This window comes from Gigantopelta aegis, chromosome 9, assembly GCF_016097555.1.
Source record: "Gigantopelta aegis isolate Gae_Host chromosome 9, Gae_host_genome, whole genome shotgun sequence".
NCBI classification, from domain to species: Eukaryota; Metazoa; Mollusca; class Gastropoda; order Neomphalida; family Peltospiridae; genus Gigantopelta; species Gigantopelta aegis.
Genome location: NC_054707.1, coordinates 61,894,806 through 61,913,908, shown reverse-complemented (window position 1 = coordinate 61,913,908; position 19,103 = coordinate 61,894,806). Strand labels below are relative to the sequence as shown.

At 37.7% G+C, this 19,103-nt stretch overlaps 1 protein-coding gene across 5 annotated transcripts in view; it reads right to left on the bottom strand.

Moving 5' to 3' along the window:
- Positions 1–1,774: 1,774 nt before the first annotated feature.
- Positions 1,775–19,103, bottom strand: part of LOC121381859 (SWI/SNF-related matrix-associated actin-dependent regulator of chromatin subfamily D member 1-like) — a 92,650-nt gene continuing 75,321 nt past the window's right edge. For all 5 annotated transcript variants that reach the window (XM_041511231.1, XM_041511232.1, XM_041511233.1 and 2 more), the window contains 10 exons: positions 18,291–18,350; positions 17,036–17,155; positions 14,415–14,516; positions 13,443–13,604; positions 12,171–12,268; positions 11,284–11,338; positions 10,500–10,580; positions 5,376–5,498; positions 4,369–4,470; positions 1,775–3,540 (listed from right to left, as the gene is read on the bottom strand). In XM_041511231.1, coding sequence (XP_041367165.1) covers positions 3,487–3,540; positions 4,369–4,470; positions 5,376–5,498; positions 10,500–10,580; positions 11,284–11,338; positions 12,171–12,268; positions 13,443–13,604; positions 14,415–14,516; positions 17,036–17,155; positions 18,291–18,350 — 957 coding nt within the window. In that variant the 3' untranslated portion in view covers positions 1,775–3,486. The remainder of the gene's footprint in view (positions 3,541–4,368; positions 4,471–5,375; positions 5,499–10,499; positions 10,581–11,283; positions 11,339–12,170; positions 12,269–13,442; positions 13,605–14,414; positions 14,517–17,035; positions 17,156–18,290; positions 18,351–19,103) is intronic.

Genomic DNA, 19,103 nt, shown 5'->3' with positions numbered 1-19,103 from the left:
GGGATCAGGGCTTCTAGAATTTTTTATAAAATCCACTAGCCATGTGATCAATGATCTTTAAAATATACTAGCCCTATTTCAAGTTAATACAATTGAACAGTTCATGCGCAAAACGTGATATAAACCATTTTCTTTCTTTTTTGTAGTTAAAGCCATTATTGTATGTCAGCAAGGGCTAATCGTAGGCCTGCTGATTTGCCGCAAAACGCGATTGAAATTGTATTGGGTAAATCCCGGTTTTTTTTAAATCAAAACACGATATAGGCCAATTAAAAAAATCACCATTACTGAAATTGAAAATGGATATATCGCGTTTTGCGCCTAAACTCTTCAATTTTACTAAATAATAGTAATAATCAGATAAATCACCCAAAGAGGGAGATAGAGCTTAAAAACACTAATATTGGGGGTTGGGGTGGGGGCAGGATGTTCATATTTACAAAATAGACTTGCATGTAACTGCAACATTTGACTTTTTGTTTTCACTAGCCATCGGGCATGATGATGGTAGTTCTCTACTAGGCCAACATTGAATATCACTAGCAATGGGAGTGGGGCTACAATAATCTAGAAGCTCTGCAGGATACTACACACAAAGTGACACTTAAAACCTAACAGTGTAGAATAGAGTTAAAGGGACACGCCCTAGTTACGGCTAGTTGTTAACCATTATGGCATTGTTTTTCGCTATTAAACCCATTTTTTCACAAATAAAATTGCACTTTACTTACATTTTATTATTTAGAATACACATTTCCATTCACCTAAAGTGCTTTTTGGTAATCCTGGTAATCCTGATGTTTGTAAAACCACGAAATGCATTTTTTTGTATTTCTTAAAATGCCGCGCGCACTCAAGAAAAAAACGTTAAGCAAGTGAGGTCCAATCTATTTTTAGAGGGAATCTTCCTGTGTAAACGTCACAGACATTGGTATACCACGTGACCGTTATCATTTTGGTTTGGTTTGTTTTCTCGTGCACGGTTCGCGCAATCAACATCCGATTTGTTGTCGTTTGCTTGCTGTTCATTTGCGAGATATTTCTTCACAGTTCGTGAACATTTTCAGTAACAATAAAGTTCAGACAAGTAAGTGTCTCAATACAAAACGTTACAAACCCTTAAAACCAATAATTTTGCTAAGTCTTACGATATCTGGAGAGGGGATACAACCAGGACAGAACAGTTGGAACATGTCCAGAGAGGTGAAAGGAACGCACCCAAAGTCTGTGAAATTTGTCGTGACGTAGGCATTGTTGTGCTTCGAGCAACATCTACCGGTGACATCAGAATACTAACTTTCAAAATTATTTCAAGCAATTGGGACATGGGGATTCCCATGGTATTTATCGATATAAAACCTGCTTTTTCACTCCATTTGATAAAAACGTGATCTAAGTGTGTTACAGGTTTGTAGATTAACCAAATTATAATTTATTTTCGCTGGATGGAACTAGGGTGTGCGTCTAAAGCTGCTTTAACAGCCATTTCTAATAAGTAGCCTCCTTAAATAAAACATTTCTTGGTGTCCTAATAAAATGTGTTGAGTGCATCATTTAATAAAACATTTCCCATTTCCTAATAAAATGAAGCTGAAACTACTCTACACGGATGGTCAGAAATAAAATGAAATGTACAAATACTGATATTTTAAACAGGAAAATGTATTAAATATTTAAATTTAGTCACTAGTAGTTTAGCCAGCTTCATTAGTTGGTAACATGATGATAGTGCATGCCACTTTGGACAGTCTTGAAACAAAAACGAAAATGTTATAAAGCAGAATATGTTTATTTTCAAAACAGTATTCTGCATGTGTGAGATGGTACATCGATGAAACACATGGCAAAGAAACACGGTCTCCTTTTGTTAAGCACAAATTTATACATTTTACAAAACAAAACAAAATGTACATGAGATAAACAGATGAAACCTACAAAATACATGAATGATGTACATGATAATATGGTAAGTAATCCTAGTACATGTAATATACAAAAGTGAATGTTTTTATACACAACATAATGACAATGACTGTACCTGTAGCAACTTTAGAAAATTCCCAATTCCAGTGGCAGATCCAGAAAATCCATTTACGGGGCCCCAATGACTGAATTCAACAAGCTATGCCAATTTTAAAGATTTCTTTTTTCCTCAACAAAATGCAAAAGTCCATTTTGTAAACAAATTAATTTGTGTAGCCTCAAATGGGGAAGTAAGCTACCCCAATCTACCATCCCCACAAAAGTACAATTTGAGTTTTGTTTTAAGTACCAATAATAGAATTAAGAAAATTTGCTTGATTAAATATTTTTGTCCAGCATGACAGATATTCTGTTTGCCATATAACTACTGTGCAAATGAATAAATAAAAAAAGTCAATCTTTTTTTTTTCGGTCCAACATATTTATTTTTAAAATGCTTCTTTGTTATATAGCTTGTCATATTTTATCAGTTTCCACTGAGGATTAAACTATATGGCAAGCAATATTAGGGCATGGCTTTTATAAGCTTTATTAAACCACCGCTGTGAAACTTGGATTCTAAAATATTTTCAATAAACTCTTGTGTCTGTAGACTGCACTTTGAAACACAGTCAATCCGGCATTAAGCTTAATTTCACATTCTTCATTACCATTAAGAATTTAGAAGCTACAACAACTGCCATTTCCCCCACTTACCATGTTGATGTATTCTCTTTACATTTTAAAATGAATTCACAGCATAGTAATAGTAGTGATTTTCATAGTTTTTAACAAGGCAAAAAACTATATTAACTTCGGACTGCTTTCCATTAAGGTGATTTTGTGCACCAGTTTATCGATATTGTGCATATGCACAGAACCTTTTCCATTTACAGATTTTCACACATGGGCAGTTGTCATAATGTAAAGTATTTAATAACGGCTTAAAATTACACTTCAACGAAGTCGGATTTTGTATAGTAATCTGTGATAATGCAGATATAGAAATGCACAATAAATCTCGCATAGAATTGCATTTAGGAAAAGCTGGTCTAAGATTTTATTTTAAAAAACAAGAAGAGAAAAATGTATGTGGCCAAATTAGCTACAGTAGATGGCAATTTAGCTGGCTGCTGGATGTATAATGAAAAGACGGATTTTATTAAAAATATATATATATATGTGTGACCAAATTAGCTACAGTAGATGGCAATTTAGCTGGCTGCTGGATGTATAATGAAAAGACTGGGATTTTATTAAAAATATATATATATATATGTGACCAAATTAGCTTCAGTAGATGGCAATTTAGCTGGCTGCTGGATGTATAATGAAAAGACTGGGATCAATATGCATAACGATTGAATAAGGGCCCTTATCCGTATTCAACTTCTATCTGGTGGATAAATCTGAAAAGTTGGCATAGGAGCTATCATTGTTTTAACTTGATCCAGTTGTCACACACATGGGCCTGATGTACACGCACATTAACTATCTGGTAACAAACTAAACACAGGTTCTAGTCTAAGTGTTGCGTATCTGGAGAGCCTGCTCCAGCTCGGTTCGTCTCTGCTGCACCTGAAAGTAACAAAATAAAATGTTTAACTTAAAACTTGGTACAGAGTATCACTTTTTTGTATATAACAAATATCATGTCACTATCCACAGTGGTCAGTGATGGTCAGGCCTAACAAGTAATATTAATAAAACTTCTGCCCAGTACTGATATTGTCGATCGATTTGCCATCCACCATTTATAATATACTGTCAGTACATAGTGTTTTCCCTAGCTTGTTTTAGCATTGTGTGGCACCATGCCTCGACAGTCTAGCACCATCTTGCTTTAATCAGCACCATGCTGCCCTGAGATTAAACAAGCCTTTCTCAACAGTTAATTCTAAAGCTGCAGTTATAAAACACTCGGAAAATGTATTATTAATTAATAAAGTATCCCTGTTATAATATTTTGCCATTCATTTATTAAAGCAAGCACATTATTTACATTTACTTTTTATTTCCATTATTTTTTTTTTTCTTTAGTGAGAAAACAAGTGCCCTGAAAATGATGAAAATATCCCAAAAGTGTTGTCTACAATGCCTAAACAAATTTCTAGGGAAAACAGCAATTACAGTAAGACACAAATTTTATACCTCGACCAGTCACAATATATATTTCAAGAGAGATGACACTTGTTTTCACACCCTCAAAGTGAACCACATGTTGATTTTATTGCAATAGTTTGTTTTTTCCCCTCAATTATGATGATTGCTATAATTTTTTTAATTATCTGCAGCTTTTAAAACTTAAAACAACTTGCATTCTTGGTCAAAAATATTTTATAGCATTATATCCTCATTGTCACCACTTAGCCACAAAAGATTCCAAATAAAGGCATATCATTTCACCTTGCTGTAGAAATAGCGACAAACGGCCTCCTGCGACCACGGCTGATAGAAGAAATCTGCTCGTCTCTCTTCCTCTGGGTTCCCAACCACATCAGTCATTGTCTGCATGGAAAAACAATCACCATGAAAGTCAGACTGATTGGTAACAGAACATTATAAAGCTATACATGTATGCAAAATTTCAGCTTAATATCTCGAAGCATTGGAAAAAATAATTTTGGAAATTTTGTTTTCATATCTCCTAAGTGGAACAACCAACTTAATATTTTGTCTTTACTACTGTTTGACACCCAATAGCCAATGCCTTTTTCATGCTGGGGTGTCATTAAACATCTATCTATTCTCTTTTAAAAATGGGTAAATCGTTGTGAAAGTCAAACTTGGTTTGTAATAGTATATGATAAATAGTATAGTATATACAAAAAAAATTCAGTTCAATATCTTGAGACTTTAGAGGAGAAAAAGTCCGTAAAACTAAATTTGATGTCTCCTACTAAATTCAAGGGCCATAACTTTTGTCCAAAAAAATTGGTAAATTGCTATGAAAGTCAAACTTGATATGTAATAGTATATGATAAAGCTATGCCTTGTAAAAAAAAAACATCCGGAAAACTATATGTGGGATAGACGGATGGACAGGCAGACGAACAGAAGGACAGAGACGAAACCTAAAACATCCGTGACATTAGTAGCAAGGGATCTTTTATATGAACCATCCCACAGACCAGAAAGCACATTCCACAGCCTTTGTTATAATAGTCCTGGTGCACTGGCTAGAACGAGAAATAGCCCACTGACAGGGATCAATCCTAAACTGACCATGCATCAAGCAAGTCCTATACCACTGGGTTATGTCCTGCCCTGATATCTCGGATCAAGTCCCATGAGTACAAAGATTTGTTATAAATAAAGCACACGAGATAGTCCAGTTCACATTTTATTGATAATATTTGACTACGAATTAAGACTTACTAGGTAAAAAACAAGTAAGATGAGATGTAGTTTACCTTGAGGTCTCGGGTCTGAGAAATGAGCCAGTTGTTGATGAACTCCTGCGGATCCTTGGCGAAGCTGAGGAAGAACTCGCGGTTAGTCTTCAGTTGATTGATCGTCTCAACCGTCTCGTGGATCTACAACGTAAACAAAGACACTTTATATCATTCACCATCTCGTGGATCTACAATGTAAACACAGACACACTATTATATCATTCACCATCTTGTGGATCTACGACGTAAACACAGACACACTATTATATCATTCACCGTCTTGTGGATTTACAACATAAACACAGACACACTTTTATATCATTCACCATCTTGTGGATCTACAACGTAAACACACACTATTATACCATTCACCGTCTTGTGGATCTACAACATAAACACAGACACACTTTTATATCATTCACCATCTTGTGGATCTACAACGTAAACACAGACACACTATTATATCATTCACAGTCTCGTGGATCTACAACGTAAATACAGACACACTATTATATCATTCACCATCTCGTGGATCTACAATGTAAACACAGACACACAATTATATTATTCACCATCTCGTGGATCTACAACATAAACACAGACACACTTTTATATCATTCACCATCTTGTGGATCTACAACGTAAACACAGACACACTATTATATCATTCACAGTCTCATGGATCTACAACGTAAACACAGACACACTATTATATCATTCACCATCTCATGGATCTACAACATAAACACAGACACACTTTTATATCATTCACCCTCTTGTGGATCTACAACGTAAACACAGACACACTATTATATCATTCACTGTCTCGTGGATCTACAACATAAACACAGACACACTTTTATATCATTCACTATCTTGTGGATCTACAACGTAAACACGGACACACTTTTATATCATTCACAGTCTTGTGGATCTACAACATAAACACACAAACTTTTATATCATTCACCGTCTCGTGGATCTACAACGTAAACACAGACACACTTTTATATCATTCAGTCTCATGGATCTACAACGTAAACAAAGACACTTTTATATCATTCACCGTCTCATGGATCTACAACGTAAACACACACTTTTATATCATTCAGTCTTGTGGATCTACAACGTACTTTTATACCATTCTCTGTCTTGTGGATCTACAAGGTAAACACAGACACACTTTTATATCATTCACCGTCTCGTGGATCTACAACGTAAACACAGACACACTTTTATATCATTCACCGTCTCGTGGATCTACAACGTAAACACAGACACACTTTTATATCATTCACCGTCTTGTGGATCTACAACGTAAACAGACACACTTTTATATCATTCAGTCTCATGATCTACAACGTAACCACAAACAAACTTTTGTATTCATTCACCGTCTCATGGATCTACAACGTAAACACAGACACACTTTTATATCATTCAGTCTTGTGGATCTACAACGTAAACACAGACACTTTTATATCATTCATCATCTCGTGAATCTACAATGTAAACACAGACAACTTTTATATCATTCACAGTCTCATGAATCTACAACGTAAACACAGACAACTTTTATATCATTCATCATCTCGTGAATCTACAATGTAAACAGATAACTTATATATCATTCAACGTCTCGTGGATCTATACTACTCAAAAGAATTTAAGGGTCAGACGATATTTTCGACATTATTTTCTGAATGTCAATTATATTAGCTAGACCATAATGTCACACATAGTATTGTTCCATTTTGACGAAAGTGGGTCTAAGCAACCCATAAATGAATTAAAATGCACTCTCATTGACACTGTCGACTAGTTCTAATGGCGAAAACATGCTTACATTTGCACGTAAATTAGGGCGAAAGCGAAAGGTCTGCTAAGTGCCCATAACTTGCTTTTTCACAAAGCGCTTCATTTGCACGCTTTGCACGTGTATTCCATGTTCCCAATGCTGAATTTCCGTATAATTGGAGCTTGCGTTCGTGTACGGTGCACACTCCAAATTCGACAATGGTACGACTTCAACTGACTATCGAAGATCGAGGAAGGGCTATTGCTTGGCTTCAGGATGGCAATACGCAAAGAAATGCTCTGAGACTTGGTGTCAGTCAGTGTCGTTGGCCGACTGTGGCAACGGTACCAAGCAACGAATTCTGTTCGAAATCGTCCACGTTCGGGAAGACCCCGAAACACTACTAATAGAGAGGACCGCTACATCACCAATATGGCTCTACGTCAACGCACAACCACTGCATGCCGATTACGTGACAATCTGCGGACTGCGACTGGAACTCAAGTGTCTGATCAAACCATACGCAATCGTCTGAGAGCCAATAATCTACGCTGCCGTCGCCAGGCTGTTCGACCACCACTCCTACCACGTCACAGAACGGCCAGACGTCACTGGTGCACGCTTCATCTGCGGTGGCAACGTGTTCAGTGGGGTCGAGTGATGTTCACTGATGAGTCCAGGTTTAGTCTCCAGTTCAACGACGGTCGGGTTCATGTCTACAGACGTCCTGGGGAGCGCTTCGCTGACGTTAACGTTAGACAACGTCACCGGTTCGGTGGTGGCAGCGTCATGGTGTGGGGCGGCATCTCTATCCACCACAGGACCCCCCTCTATGTGGTGGATGGCAATCTGAATGGAATCCGCTATCTGAATGAGATTATCCGGCCGTTGGTTCTCCCAGGCCTTCAGCAGATTGGCGGCGGGGCAGTTCTGCAGGATGACAATGCCAGACCCCACCGCGCCAGGGTGGTAACAGACTTTCTCAGACAACAAGGTATCGCCAGGATGGATTGGCCAGCATATTCGCCTGACTTGGCCCCAATAGAGTACGCCTGGGACGAATTAGGAAGGAAAGTTCGGGATAACCATGCCCCTCCGGCCAACCTTCATGATCTGGGTCAACTTCTTATGGCAGAGTGGCAGGCCATTCCCCAAGAGTTCTTCAGACGTCTGATCAACAGCATGAGGCAACGATGTGTCGAGTGTATTCGCGCCAGGGGTGGATTCACACACTATTAAACGAATGTTCTAATGTGTAAAATCCATGTTTGACAACCTTCAACTTTGCATGTCATGTGACTTTCTTGTATACAGTGACGTTTATTTGTGGTTTTTTGTAAATATGGAACAATAAATAAAAAATTTGGTGTAGTTTACATCATCAATCTAATACACTCTGAAACTGATTTGGTTATAAATTTTTGACCCTTAAATTCTTTTGAGTAGTATACAACGTAAACACAGACACACTTTTATATCATTCACCGTCTCGTGGATCTACAACGTACAGCTCCTCTCATTTCAAAACAACAGACTACTCCCCTCAGCCCATCTCATTTCAAATCAACAGAAAGAAAGAAAGACATGTTTTATTTAACGATGCACTCAATACATTTTATTTACGGTTATATGGCATTGGACATATGGTTAAGGACCACACAAATATTGAGGGAGGAAACCCACTGTCGCCACTTCATGGGCTACTCTTTTCGATTAGCAGCAAGGGATCTTTTATATGCACAATCCCATAGACAGGATAGCACATACCTCGGCCTTTGATGTACCAGTCGTGGTGTACTGGCTGGAGTGAGAAATAGCCCAATGGGCCCACTGACAGGGATTGATCCCAAACCAACTGCACATCAAGCAAGCGCTTTACCACTGGGCTACGTCTCGCCCCTTCAAACCAACAGACTCCTCATCTCAGCCCCTCTCATTTCAAACCAACAGACTCCTCCCCTTCAAACCCCCACCTCAGCTGCTCTAATTTCAAGCCAACAGACTCCTCCCCTCAACCCCTCTCATTTCAAACCAACAGATTCCTCCACCTACCCACCCCCCCCCCCCCCCCCCCCACCTCAGCCCCTCTCATTTGAAACACCAGTGTCAAGTACTTGTCCTGGTATTTTCCTGTAACCCAATACAGGTCACTGATTTTGTGTGACATCCTGGTTATATTCCAGTACAGCCATTAACCCAGTATTTCAATGCCCAAAATAGCAGACGCTGTACTGAGCTAGAAACAGGACAAAAATGTCACACCGCCTTGTTCTGGTAACAGCCACTGTTATGTCACATGCTGCAAGTACACAAATGTCACAATACCTCCTGACAGATGTTACATCACTTAATTTGTCAGTGCAGATAGGTCACTTATTGTGTTAGAGCGAGAGAGCGAGAGAGAGAGAGAGAGAGAAAGAGACAGACAGACACACAGAGAGACAGACAGAGACAGAGACAAAAAGAGAGAAAGAGAGCCTCAATGGCTGTACTACAAGAAAAGAGGCCCATGGTTACCACCTGTCAGACTGATGTACAATTTGAGTACACAACATCGATTTTCTTTTGGGGTGGGGTAAAAATTACCAAATTCATTCTTTTGTTTTTCATGAGTAAAACATTATTTATTTTTTTCGCAATCCCACAAAATTTAGTTGGACCTGGTCTGATAATTGTGAATTTTTTTAGTTGAAATGCATTTCTCTATACACCTAGTAAACTTCCTGCTGTTCCGAATGTAGAATGTATACATCTGACTTATCTTTATCTTATCTTCATCCCTCACCAGATAAGCAGGGGACCCAACATTAAAAGGAAGGAAATGTTTTATTTAACGACGCACTCAACACATTTTATTTACGGTTATATGGCGTCGGACATATGGTTATGGACCACACAGATATTGAGAGAGGAAACCCGCTGTCGCCACTTCATGGGCTACTCTTTTCGATTAGCAGCAAGGGATCTTTTATATGCACCATCCCATGGCCTTTAATGTACCAGTTGTGGTGCAATGGCTGGAGTGAGAAATCCCAACATTAGTAACAAAAACAACTTTCATAACCATCTAATGACGTTTATATATATGAAGATTTTTAAATGGCAAATTAAAGAGATACGTAATTTGAATGTAAGTTTGAGGTAACCAATTTGGTTAAGAAAATAAGTCACATAACTGAACAGTCAGTTACCTGGGTAAGCAATCATATTTTGAAATATTGTCCACTGTATCATCAATATTACCTTCTGCAAAATTTCGGGGGAAAAAATACATTTTTCAAATGCACTGTCCCTCCAGACAGGACAGCACATACCCCAATGTTTGATTTTAACACGAATATTACCTTGTTGTCCAATGATCCAATCTCCTGCTGACTCTGTGTGGACAACAAGAACGAGTTCATCTGCTGTTTCAGGGTATCATCCTGGGTAAACGAAATTAAAAATCACTTAGAATAATGTAAATAAAATAAAACAATTAGAGATTTAAAAATCAGAATTTAAAATTAAATATGTATTTAAAAAAAAATATTCACCTATTATAAATAATATTTTATATTTTTAAACTGGTTTTTTATGTGGTTGTCATGGTAACCAAAACAATGTCTATAGCTAAAGTGTGTTAAATAATTCACACAGAAATTATAAGAGTATAAGATTTGCAAATGACCTTTGACCTGGATGGAAAAGAAAGAAATGTTTTATTTAACGACGCACTCAACACATTTTATTTACGGTTATATGGTGTCAGACATATGGTTAAGGACCACAGATTTTGAGAGGAAACCCACTGTCGCCACTACATGGGCTACTCTTTCCGATTAGCAGCAAGGGATCTTTTATTTGCGTTTCCCACAGGCAGGATAGCACAAACCATGGCCTTTGTTGAACCAGTTATGGATCACTGGTCGGTGCAAGTGGTTTACACCTACCCATTGAGCCTTGCGAAGCACTCACTCAGAGTTTGGAGTCGGTATCTGGATAAAAAATCCCATGCCTCGACTGGGATCCGAACCCAGTACCTACCAGTCTGTAGACCGATGGCCTAACCACGACGCCGGTTTGACCTGGATGGAGCAATTTAACAAACCTGTTATTAAATAAAAGTCTATTTAAAACACAACGTACCACTTCAACATCGATGTCGTAACATGCGGTTTTCTTCGCATCTGGCCCTTCAACACTGAAGAACAAACAGCAGAAACAGAATTGTTATAAATATCTGTACTCACATTATTTACCGTTACAATATTTGTTAAACATATCCTGTGTTTATTACCTAACATGGTTTATAATTCATGATTCCATAAGTATCATATTATTTCATGCTATCTTTATAGCATGGGCCATAACATTACTATTATGGCACACTTCTGACAACACAAGTCTGTATAGAACCTGCAAGCTTGCGGCAGTTGTGGTTTGTGAAACTGACATCATCAATGTATCATCATCATTATCAATGTTTGTGAAACTGACATCAATTTTTGTGAAACTGACATCATCATCAATGTTTGTGAAACTGACATCATCAATGTATCATCATCATCAATGTTTGTGAAACTGATAGCATCAATGTATCTCCGACACTGTAACATGCATTGAACAATGAAAACGTATAATTTAAATTGAATGCATTAATAAATAAATGCTAGCTGGATTTATGTTGTTTTATTCTTATAAATGGGAACTATTTACTGTGAGTGTAATTAATTATTTCTGTAACTGAACTTGTTGAATGCTAATATTCAGTGGGTAGCAGATTACAATTACCGTATATGTAATGTTTTTAAAAAATCACTCATTTGGAAACTGTTTTATATCCCTAGCTATCACTCAGGGAATAAAATAATTCTTAAACTTGCTCATGCAATAATGTATATATTTTTCAAAGATACCATTTAAATGTCCAGCTTTAAGTAAAAACATATCTAATAAAGTTTATAGCTTTAACGATGTTGTGTAAGTTTAAACTTATGTAAGAATAAAATATATCACTTAGTTTTTCCTCTTACGTAATGATGTGGTTGATAACGATTGGATCTGGAGGCATCAACAACGGGTGCAGCTTGGAGGGAATTTCAGCAAACTTCATTCGCTTGCATTCAAAAATCTGGATTACAAAGCAGTGATATTGATACCACATTAAAATGAGGTAAAAATATAAAGTCAGTTTAATGAACTTTGATAAAGTATCCTCTTATCAACATTTCGTAAGATACATCGGATGACAATGACAAGACCATTCAAAGTTATTTTGAAAAATTCAGACTGTCGCTAAAACAGTCCACAATATATATTAAACTAAGAGTGGGGGTGAGAATGTTATAAATATAGCTAATGATTACTAGTGATAACGAAGGCATTAAAATACCTAAGGAACCAGGTGCATATTCCCATCAGGTTTTCTATAATCAAACATACCACCCACCCTGGACCCAGGCCTTTAGCACTCATAGTCATGGTTTGGAAAAAGATAAAAAGCTTCTTTTTCTTTAACACAGATGTTTATATATCGTAGGTGTATATATTACATGAGTATAAGACAAAAACTGGCTATTGTATATTAGGCCCAATATTTTTGTTTTGATTGAAAACATATTTTATTGCATAAACAACAAAAGGATTGGGCACAAGTTTGCCAACTTACTAGGCCCTCTCCTATTTACTACGTGTACGTCCATTGCAATGGAATTACCCAAGTACAGTCAGTGAATAATTTGTTTTCAAAATCCCGATTAGCGATATTTCTAATCAAATGAAAATTGATTAGCAACTACTGTTTAAAAGTTTTTAAATGGTGTAGAAATCTCTGAAACGTGTGTTGCGAATTGCGACACGATACTGAACAAAATGTTCCCTACCAGTAAGTTCTGGAAACTAGGGTCTCCACGAGTACTCGAGTCGAGTCTAGCAAGACTCTAGTCCATTCCCATGACTCCAGTACATGTGCCAGGAAGAGCACTCTCATTTAATGACATTTTTTACATCACTTTGCCATGTGCTTGCCGCTGGTTACATTATAGGGCTATGAGACATGGAGGGAAAACAAAAGTTTAAATGTGTGGAATGTAATACAATGGCATGATTTTTGGCATCCATATTAACTGCTGGAATTAAGATGCATAATGCTATTTCACTTTATTCCTTTGTTTCATTAATCATCTAGTGTAAGTGTCGGGTACTCGGGTCCAGGTCGAGTTGGACCCTCGAGTACTCGAGTGCAGTATTTTGGACTCGCGGAGGTCCTACTGGACACGTGTGTGACGTGTGTACTCTTGTGTTACCTGTTCGAGGTATTTGTCGCAGTTGACATACTCTCTTTCGTGAGAGTCCTGTAGGCGGTGAGTCTTGATGTACTGCCACAACGCGTTCACAATCACTGGGCGGGTCTGGGTGTGGATTCCTAGCAGACGCGCAAGTCGCGGATCCAGTTTGAACTGCATGGGCTGAAAACAGATCACAGAAATTTGTCTACAGTATTTATTTTCAGGGTTACATTCGGCAAAACATTTCGCCAAATTATCCCCAAAATATGCAAAACAGTTATTTTCCAACAAACTACCAATTATTATGTGAAATTGTTTTGCCAAATTAACATAAAATTTGGCAATTGTTCGTAAAATCTGACGAGTCACTATCTTGATAGATCTGTCTATTATATCACACACAAGGAGTGTTAACAGATGTGCCTAAATCACTTTGAACAAGACAGTTAATAAGAACAGCAACATATTACAATGATGCATGTAATTTCCCATTTACTATGATGATAGCCACCAGAAATCTCCTGCTATTCACATAAAAGTTATTATCTGCCTAGTAAAATAATAATTACATGTACGTGTATTAAAGTGTATTAAAAATATCAGTGGTTGTAAAGCTGGTAGAATATCTCGAATCCCACATCCGTAATATTTGTTTTAACTTTCCTGTTTTCTTAATAAATATGGGAATAACTTTCCTCCCTCCCTCCCTCCCTCCCTCCCTCCCCCTCCCTCCCCCTCTCTCTCTCTCTCTCTCTCTCTCTCTCTCTCTCTCTCTCTCTCTCTCTCTCTCTCTCTCTCTCTCTCTCTCTCTCTCTCTCTCTCTCTCTCTCTCTCTCTCTCTCTCTCTCTCTCTCTCTCTCTCTCTCTCTCTCTTCCTCTCCTTCTCTCTCTGTCTCTCTCTGTCTACACACAATGTTTTTTTTAATTAATGAAGTTAACAAGTTTTACCGACAAGTAGGGTTCAAGCTGTCAGTTAATCAAAGTACGTACCTGGTAATCAAGCATCAACAAGACTGTACACTTTACATTTTGATCTCCCGGTCTCTTCACCTGGAACCCGTCAGTCTCCTGAGTGTTTGACATTCGATGCCACTGAAACAAACGAAACACTGGTTTTATCATCCATGATCTAACCTTGGAAAGTTATATGTGACTGTCTCTAGGAAAACCAGGAAAAAGTTGCCAATGAGAATTCATGCATAATGTAATTTTAAGTAATTAACACCAAAATAGTTAATTTTTTCAGTATTACATAACTAATTACGGGGTAATACCACTGTGTTTCGTTGTTAACTATAATGATTTAAAACAAAATTTATAGTCTGGACCTAGATGAAGGTAAGTGCTATTATCCCTATTCTAAACTATACCTATAAGAACTAACAACACCTACATGTATAAGAACTATTTGTAAAACATTTTACTGTACGTTTATTAAAGAAATCACAAATATCTTAAAAACCTACATGTAATTATCTGTTCTCCTTTCAAATTACAATATTCATGAAAACACTTATAATAAGTAAATGTATTAAGTAATCTTTCTTCAACTCTTAACATGACGTCCCTGATTTAGGAGTGTAGCAGATTACAAATTAGTCAGTAAGCTGCTGTATTTGTTGGAATACTGGATTGCTATACTGGAATACTAAGTTTGCTATTAATTTCTGTTGTAAAAAGTGTGGATATTGTTGGAGTTTACTTAAGTGAAGCTGTGTTTGAACCTCATATTGAATTATTTTGAGACTTTGCCTGGACTTTATTTAGGGCAAAAACCACGCTGAAGAGGTAGATGATTCCACTTTCACTAAGAAAAAAGCAGAAATGCTATTATTTCTTTTATTATTAAAGGCAGAACAAAATACTTGGGCCTGTATATTAACAACATGACACAGGTGTATAATATTCTTTAAAAATTAACAATTAAGATGCAGCATATAGAAACTTTGAAAATTGAGCATTGTTTTTAAGGAACGTCTCGAGATGGGTTATGTTCATCTTCAAGTTAGTTAGTTATGTTTAACGACACCAGTAGAGCACATTGATTTATTAATAATCAGCTAATGGATTTTTCCATTAGTAAAAATTAAGGGATCTTTTATATGCACCATCCCACAAATAAGATAGTAAAACCATGGCCTTTGATATACCAGTTATAATGCACTGACTAGAATGAGAAATAGCCAATGGGCCCACTGACAGGGATCGATCCCAGACCAACTGTGCATCAAGCGAGTGTTTTACCACTGGGCTACGTCTTACTCTTCATCTTCAAGAGTCCATTTTTAAAGCACTGTGAAAAATGTGCTCCGAATACCAAACAATACATAACACTATAATCAATACTGAAGACCACATTTAACAAAAACATGAATACATGAACACAAACAAAATTGTTACAAGTTAAACATATCATTGTAACCCATGCATGCCTTACGCAATGACGATGTTGATGATGTCTGAGCGAATCTACAATTTGAATCTTTCTCTTCTAATTCAAATGATAAATTCCATTGCCTTATTACCCTACAAATCCCCGTCTTGGACACACCCAGGGGGCAATCTTGGAGAATGTGCCCAAGACAGACGTGCTTGAACCTTCAGTGGATGTAAGCACAAGTCAAATGGTTGATTGGTTGACTGACTGAGTGAAGCGTTCTTCTACAAGATATTGTCAAGCCCTTACCTCTACAAGACGGTTGTCAGGTCCGTACCTCTACAACGACGGTTGTCAGGCCCTTACCTCTACAAGACGGTTGTCAGGCCCTTACCTCTAGAAGACGGTTGTCAGGCCCTTACCTCTACAAGACGGTTGTCAGGCCCTTACCTCTAGAAGACGGTTGTCAGGCCCTTACCTCTACAAGATGGTTGTCAGGCCCTTACCTCTACAAGATGGTTGTCAGGTTCGTACCTCTACGAGATGATTGTCAGGTCCGTACCTCTACGAGATGGTTGTCAGACCCTTACCTCTACAAGATGGTTGTCAGGTCCGTACCTCTACAAGATGGTTGTCAGGCCCTTACCTCTACAAGACGGTTGTCAGGCCCTTACCTCTACAAGATGGTTGTCAGGCCCTTACCTCTACAAGATGGTTGTCAGGCCCTTACCTCTACAAGATGGTTGTCAGAACCGTACCTCTACAAGATGGTTGTCAGGTCCGTACCTCTATAAGATGGTTGTCAGGTTCGTACCTCTACAAGATGATTGTCAGGTCCATACCTCTACGAGATGGTTGTCAGACCCTTACCTCTACAAGATGGTTGTCAGAACCGTACCTCTACAAGATGGTTGTCAGGTCCGTACCTCTACAAGATGATTGTCAGGTCCTTACCTCTACAAGATGGTTGTCAGGCCCTTACCTCTACAAGACGGTTGTCAGAACCATACCTCTACAAGATGGTTGTCAGGTCCGTACCTCTATAAGATGGTTGTCAGGTTCGTACCTCTACAAGACGGTTGTCAGGCCCTTACCTCTAGAAGACGGTTGTCAGGCCCTTACCTCTACAAGATGGTTGTCAGGCCCTTACCTCTACAAGACGGTTGTCAGACCCTTCCCTCTACAAGATGATTGTCAGGCACTTACCTCTACAAGATGGTTGTCAGGCCCTTACCTCTACAAGATGGTTGTCAGGCCCATACAGATCCTTGTCCAGCTCAATAACAAGACTCTTGAAGAAAGACGAGAACTTTCTTTTCACCTTGTTAGCATCACTCAGCTTGGCTGTGGCAGCCTAAAATAAATTTATCAACATCCAATCGATGTTTAGAGCATGTCTAAATAGTCAAATTTAAAATACAAATTAATAATAATAATAATATTGCTTTATGTACTCATCAGAATCACTTATTTTGCTATTTCGTTTCTGAATAATGTTTTATACATCAGAGTAATTCAATAATAATAAAAAAGATTAGTGTGAATATAGTATGATGTGGCTAGAATGACAAAACTGACATTATTTCAGGGCTTTCACTATTGTCAAACTGTTTACAATATTACAAAGAGAACTCATTTTAGAAAATGCTAATTTTTTTCCTTGCATATTTTGATTGCCTCCTCCCTCCCACCTCCAAGAAATAAGCATACACTAGCATAATTCTGCCTAGCTATTGCAATATGAGATAACCGTGTACAAAATTAATGTATGAATTGTGGTATTAGAAAATAAACATCAACCTACATGACTGTAGTATAGAGAAATATCTTCCTGAAATACTATCACTGAGAAACAAAATCATTCAAATGCATAATAAAGGGTTTGCCAAATGAGTAAGTATCACACAAAATCATTTTCTCAAAATCATTAATTCACCACTTACTCAAGCACTCTCTTTCAAATTTGCATTAACCCCACTCCACACACGCACGCACACACACACACAACACACACACACAAATAAACACAGACCACACACACACATGCATGCATGCACACACACACACACACACACACACACACACACGCATGCATGCACACACACACACACACACACACACACACACACAGACACACAAAAGCACACCATAACATATCGTTTGTACGCTCATCAATATGCAGACATTTGTGAATGGCTTCTTATAGTCTGTCCTACTACATGTATTCTATATAAAAAAAATATATAATAATTTCAGTTTCATTTAACATAAGAAGAAAAGTCATTTAAGTGTTTTGGAAATAACACAAAAATACTATTTTCGTGTGCAATTTACAAATCAATCGGCTCAGAAATAAGTAACTGGTAGTAAATTCCATAGTATGAAAAAAGGCATTCCCTGTGGGATGGACTATAGATGTCTTGCTTACACATGTACCACAGGTCTCACTACTGGGTGTGAATTTGCTTCAGTGAAAACATTAGACTTACATCTTCCAGCAGACGACCTTCAACTCTGAGTTCCCATGATGGCACAGACTCCTCACCGTCCTGAAATGTGTTTTACAATGTCTCAATAAATTATGAATCCGTAACATTTTCCATTATTGCGGACTAAATCAATTACAAGCATTCTAAGAGTACTGCTGAAGCATTACATGTCCCCATCTGGGCAAATCCCAAACACTGTCAACACTGACAGGTAACTCTATATGATAAAGCTATACATAACATTTCAGGGGCCTAATTCACTAAACCTTTGCGATCTCGCAGTGTAATGCTAAAAGACTTACAAAGAGGATGCTTTGTTGTCTAGCAAAAGAGACCTTTGTGAATTAGGCCCCAGTTCCATATCTTGAGGCATAGTGGAAACAAAAATCCAGTAAACCGTATTATGTGGAACAGATGGACAAATGGACAGACAGACAAATGGACAGACGGATAAATGGACAGACAGATAAATGAGCAGACGGATAAATGGACAGATGGATAAAAGGACAGACAGGTGGACAGACAGATGGAGACAAAACCTATAATGCCATCTGTGACTAATAAAATTTGGAAAAAAAATCACACTTCTCAAAATAATCGGTGTTAGATGGAAAGTTCAGTTTGTTCAAATAGGAGGCTTGATATTTTACACCACTCAAGACTGAATTTAGGGATATGTAGAGGTGCAAATACATTCTTATCCATCAAAAACCAAAGTTTAATAATTACTGAAGTGTAAACAGATCTATATCAAGCAGAAACTTGTCTTAAAACAAGGCCGTGTAAATACTTATTTGACATCAAGCCCAGGAC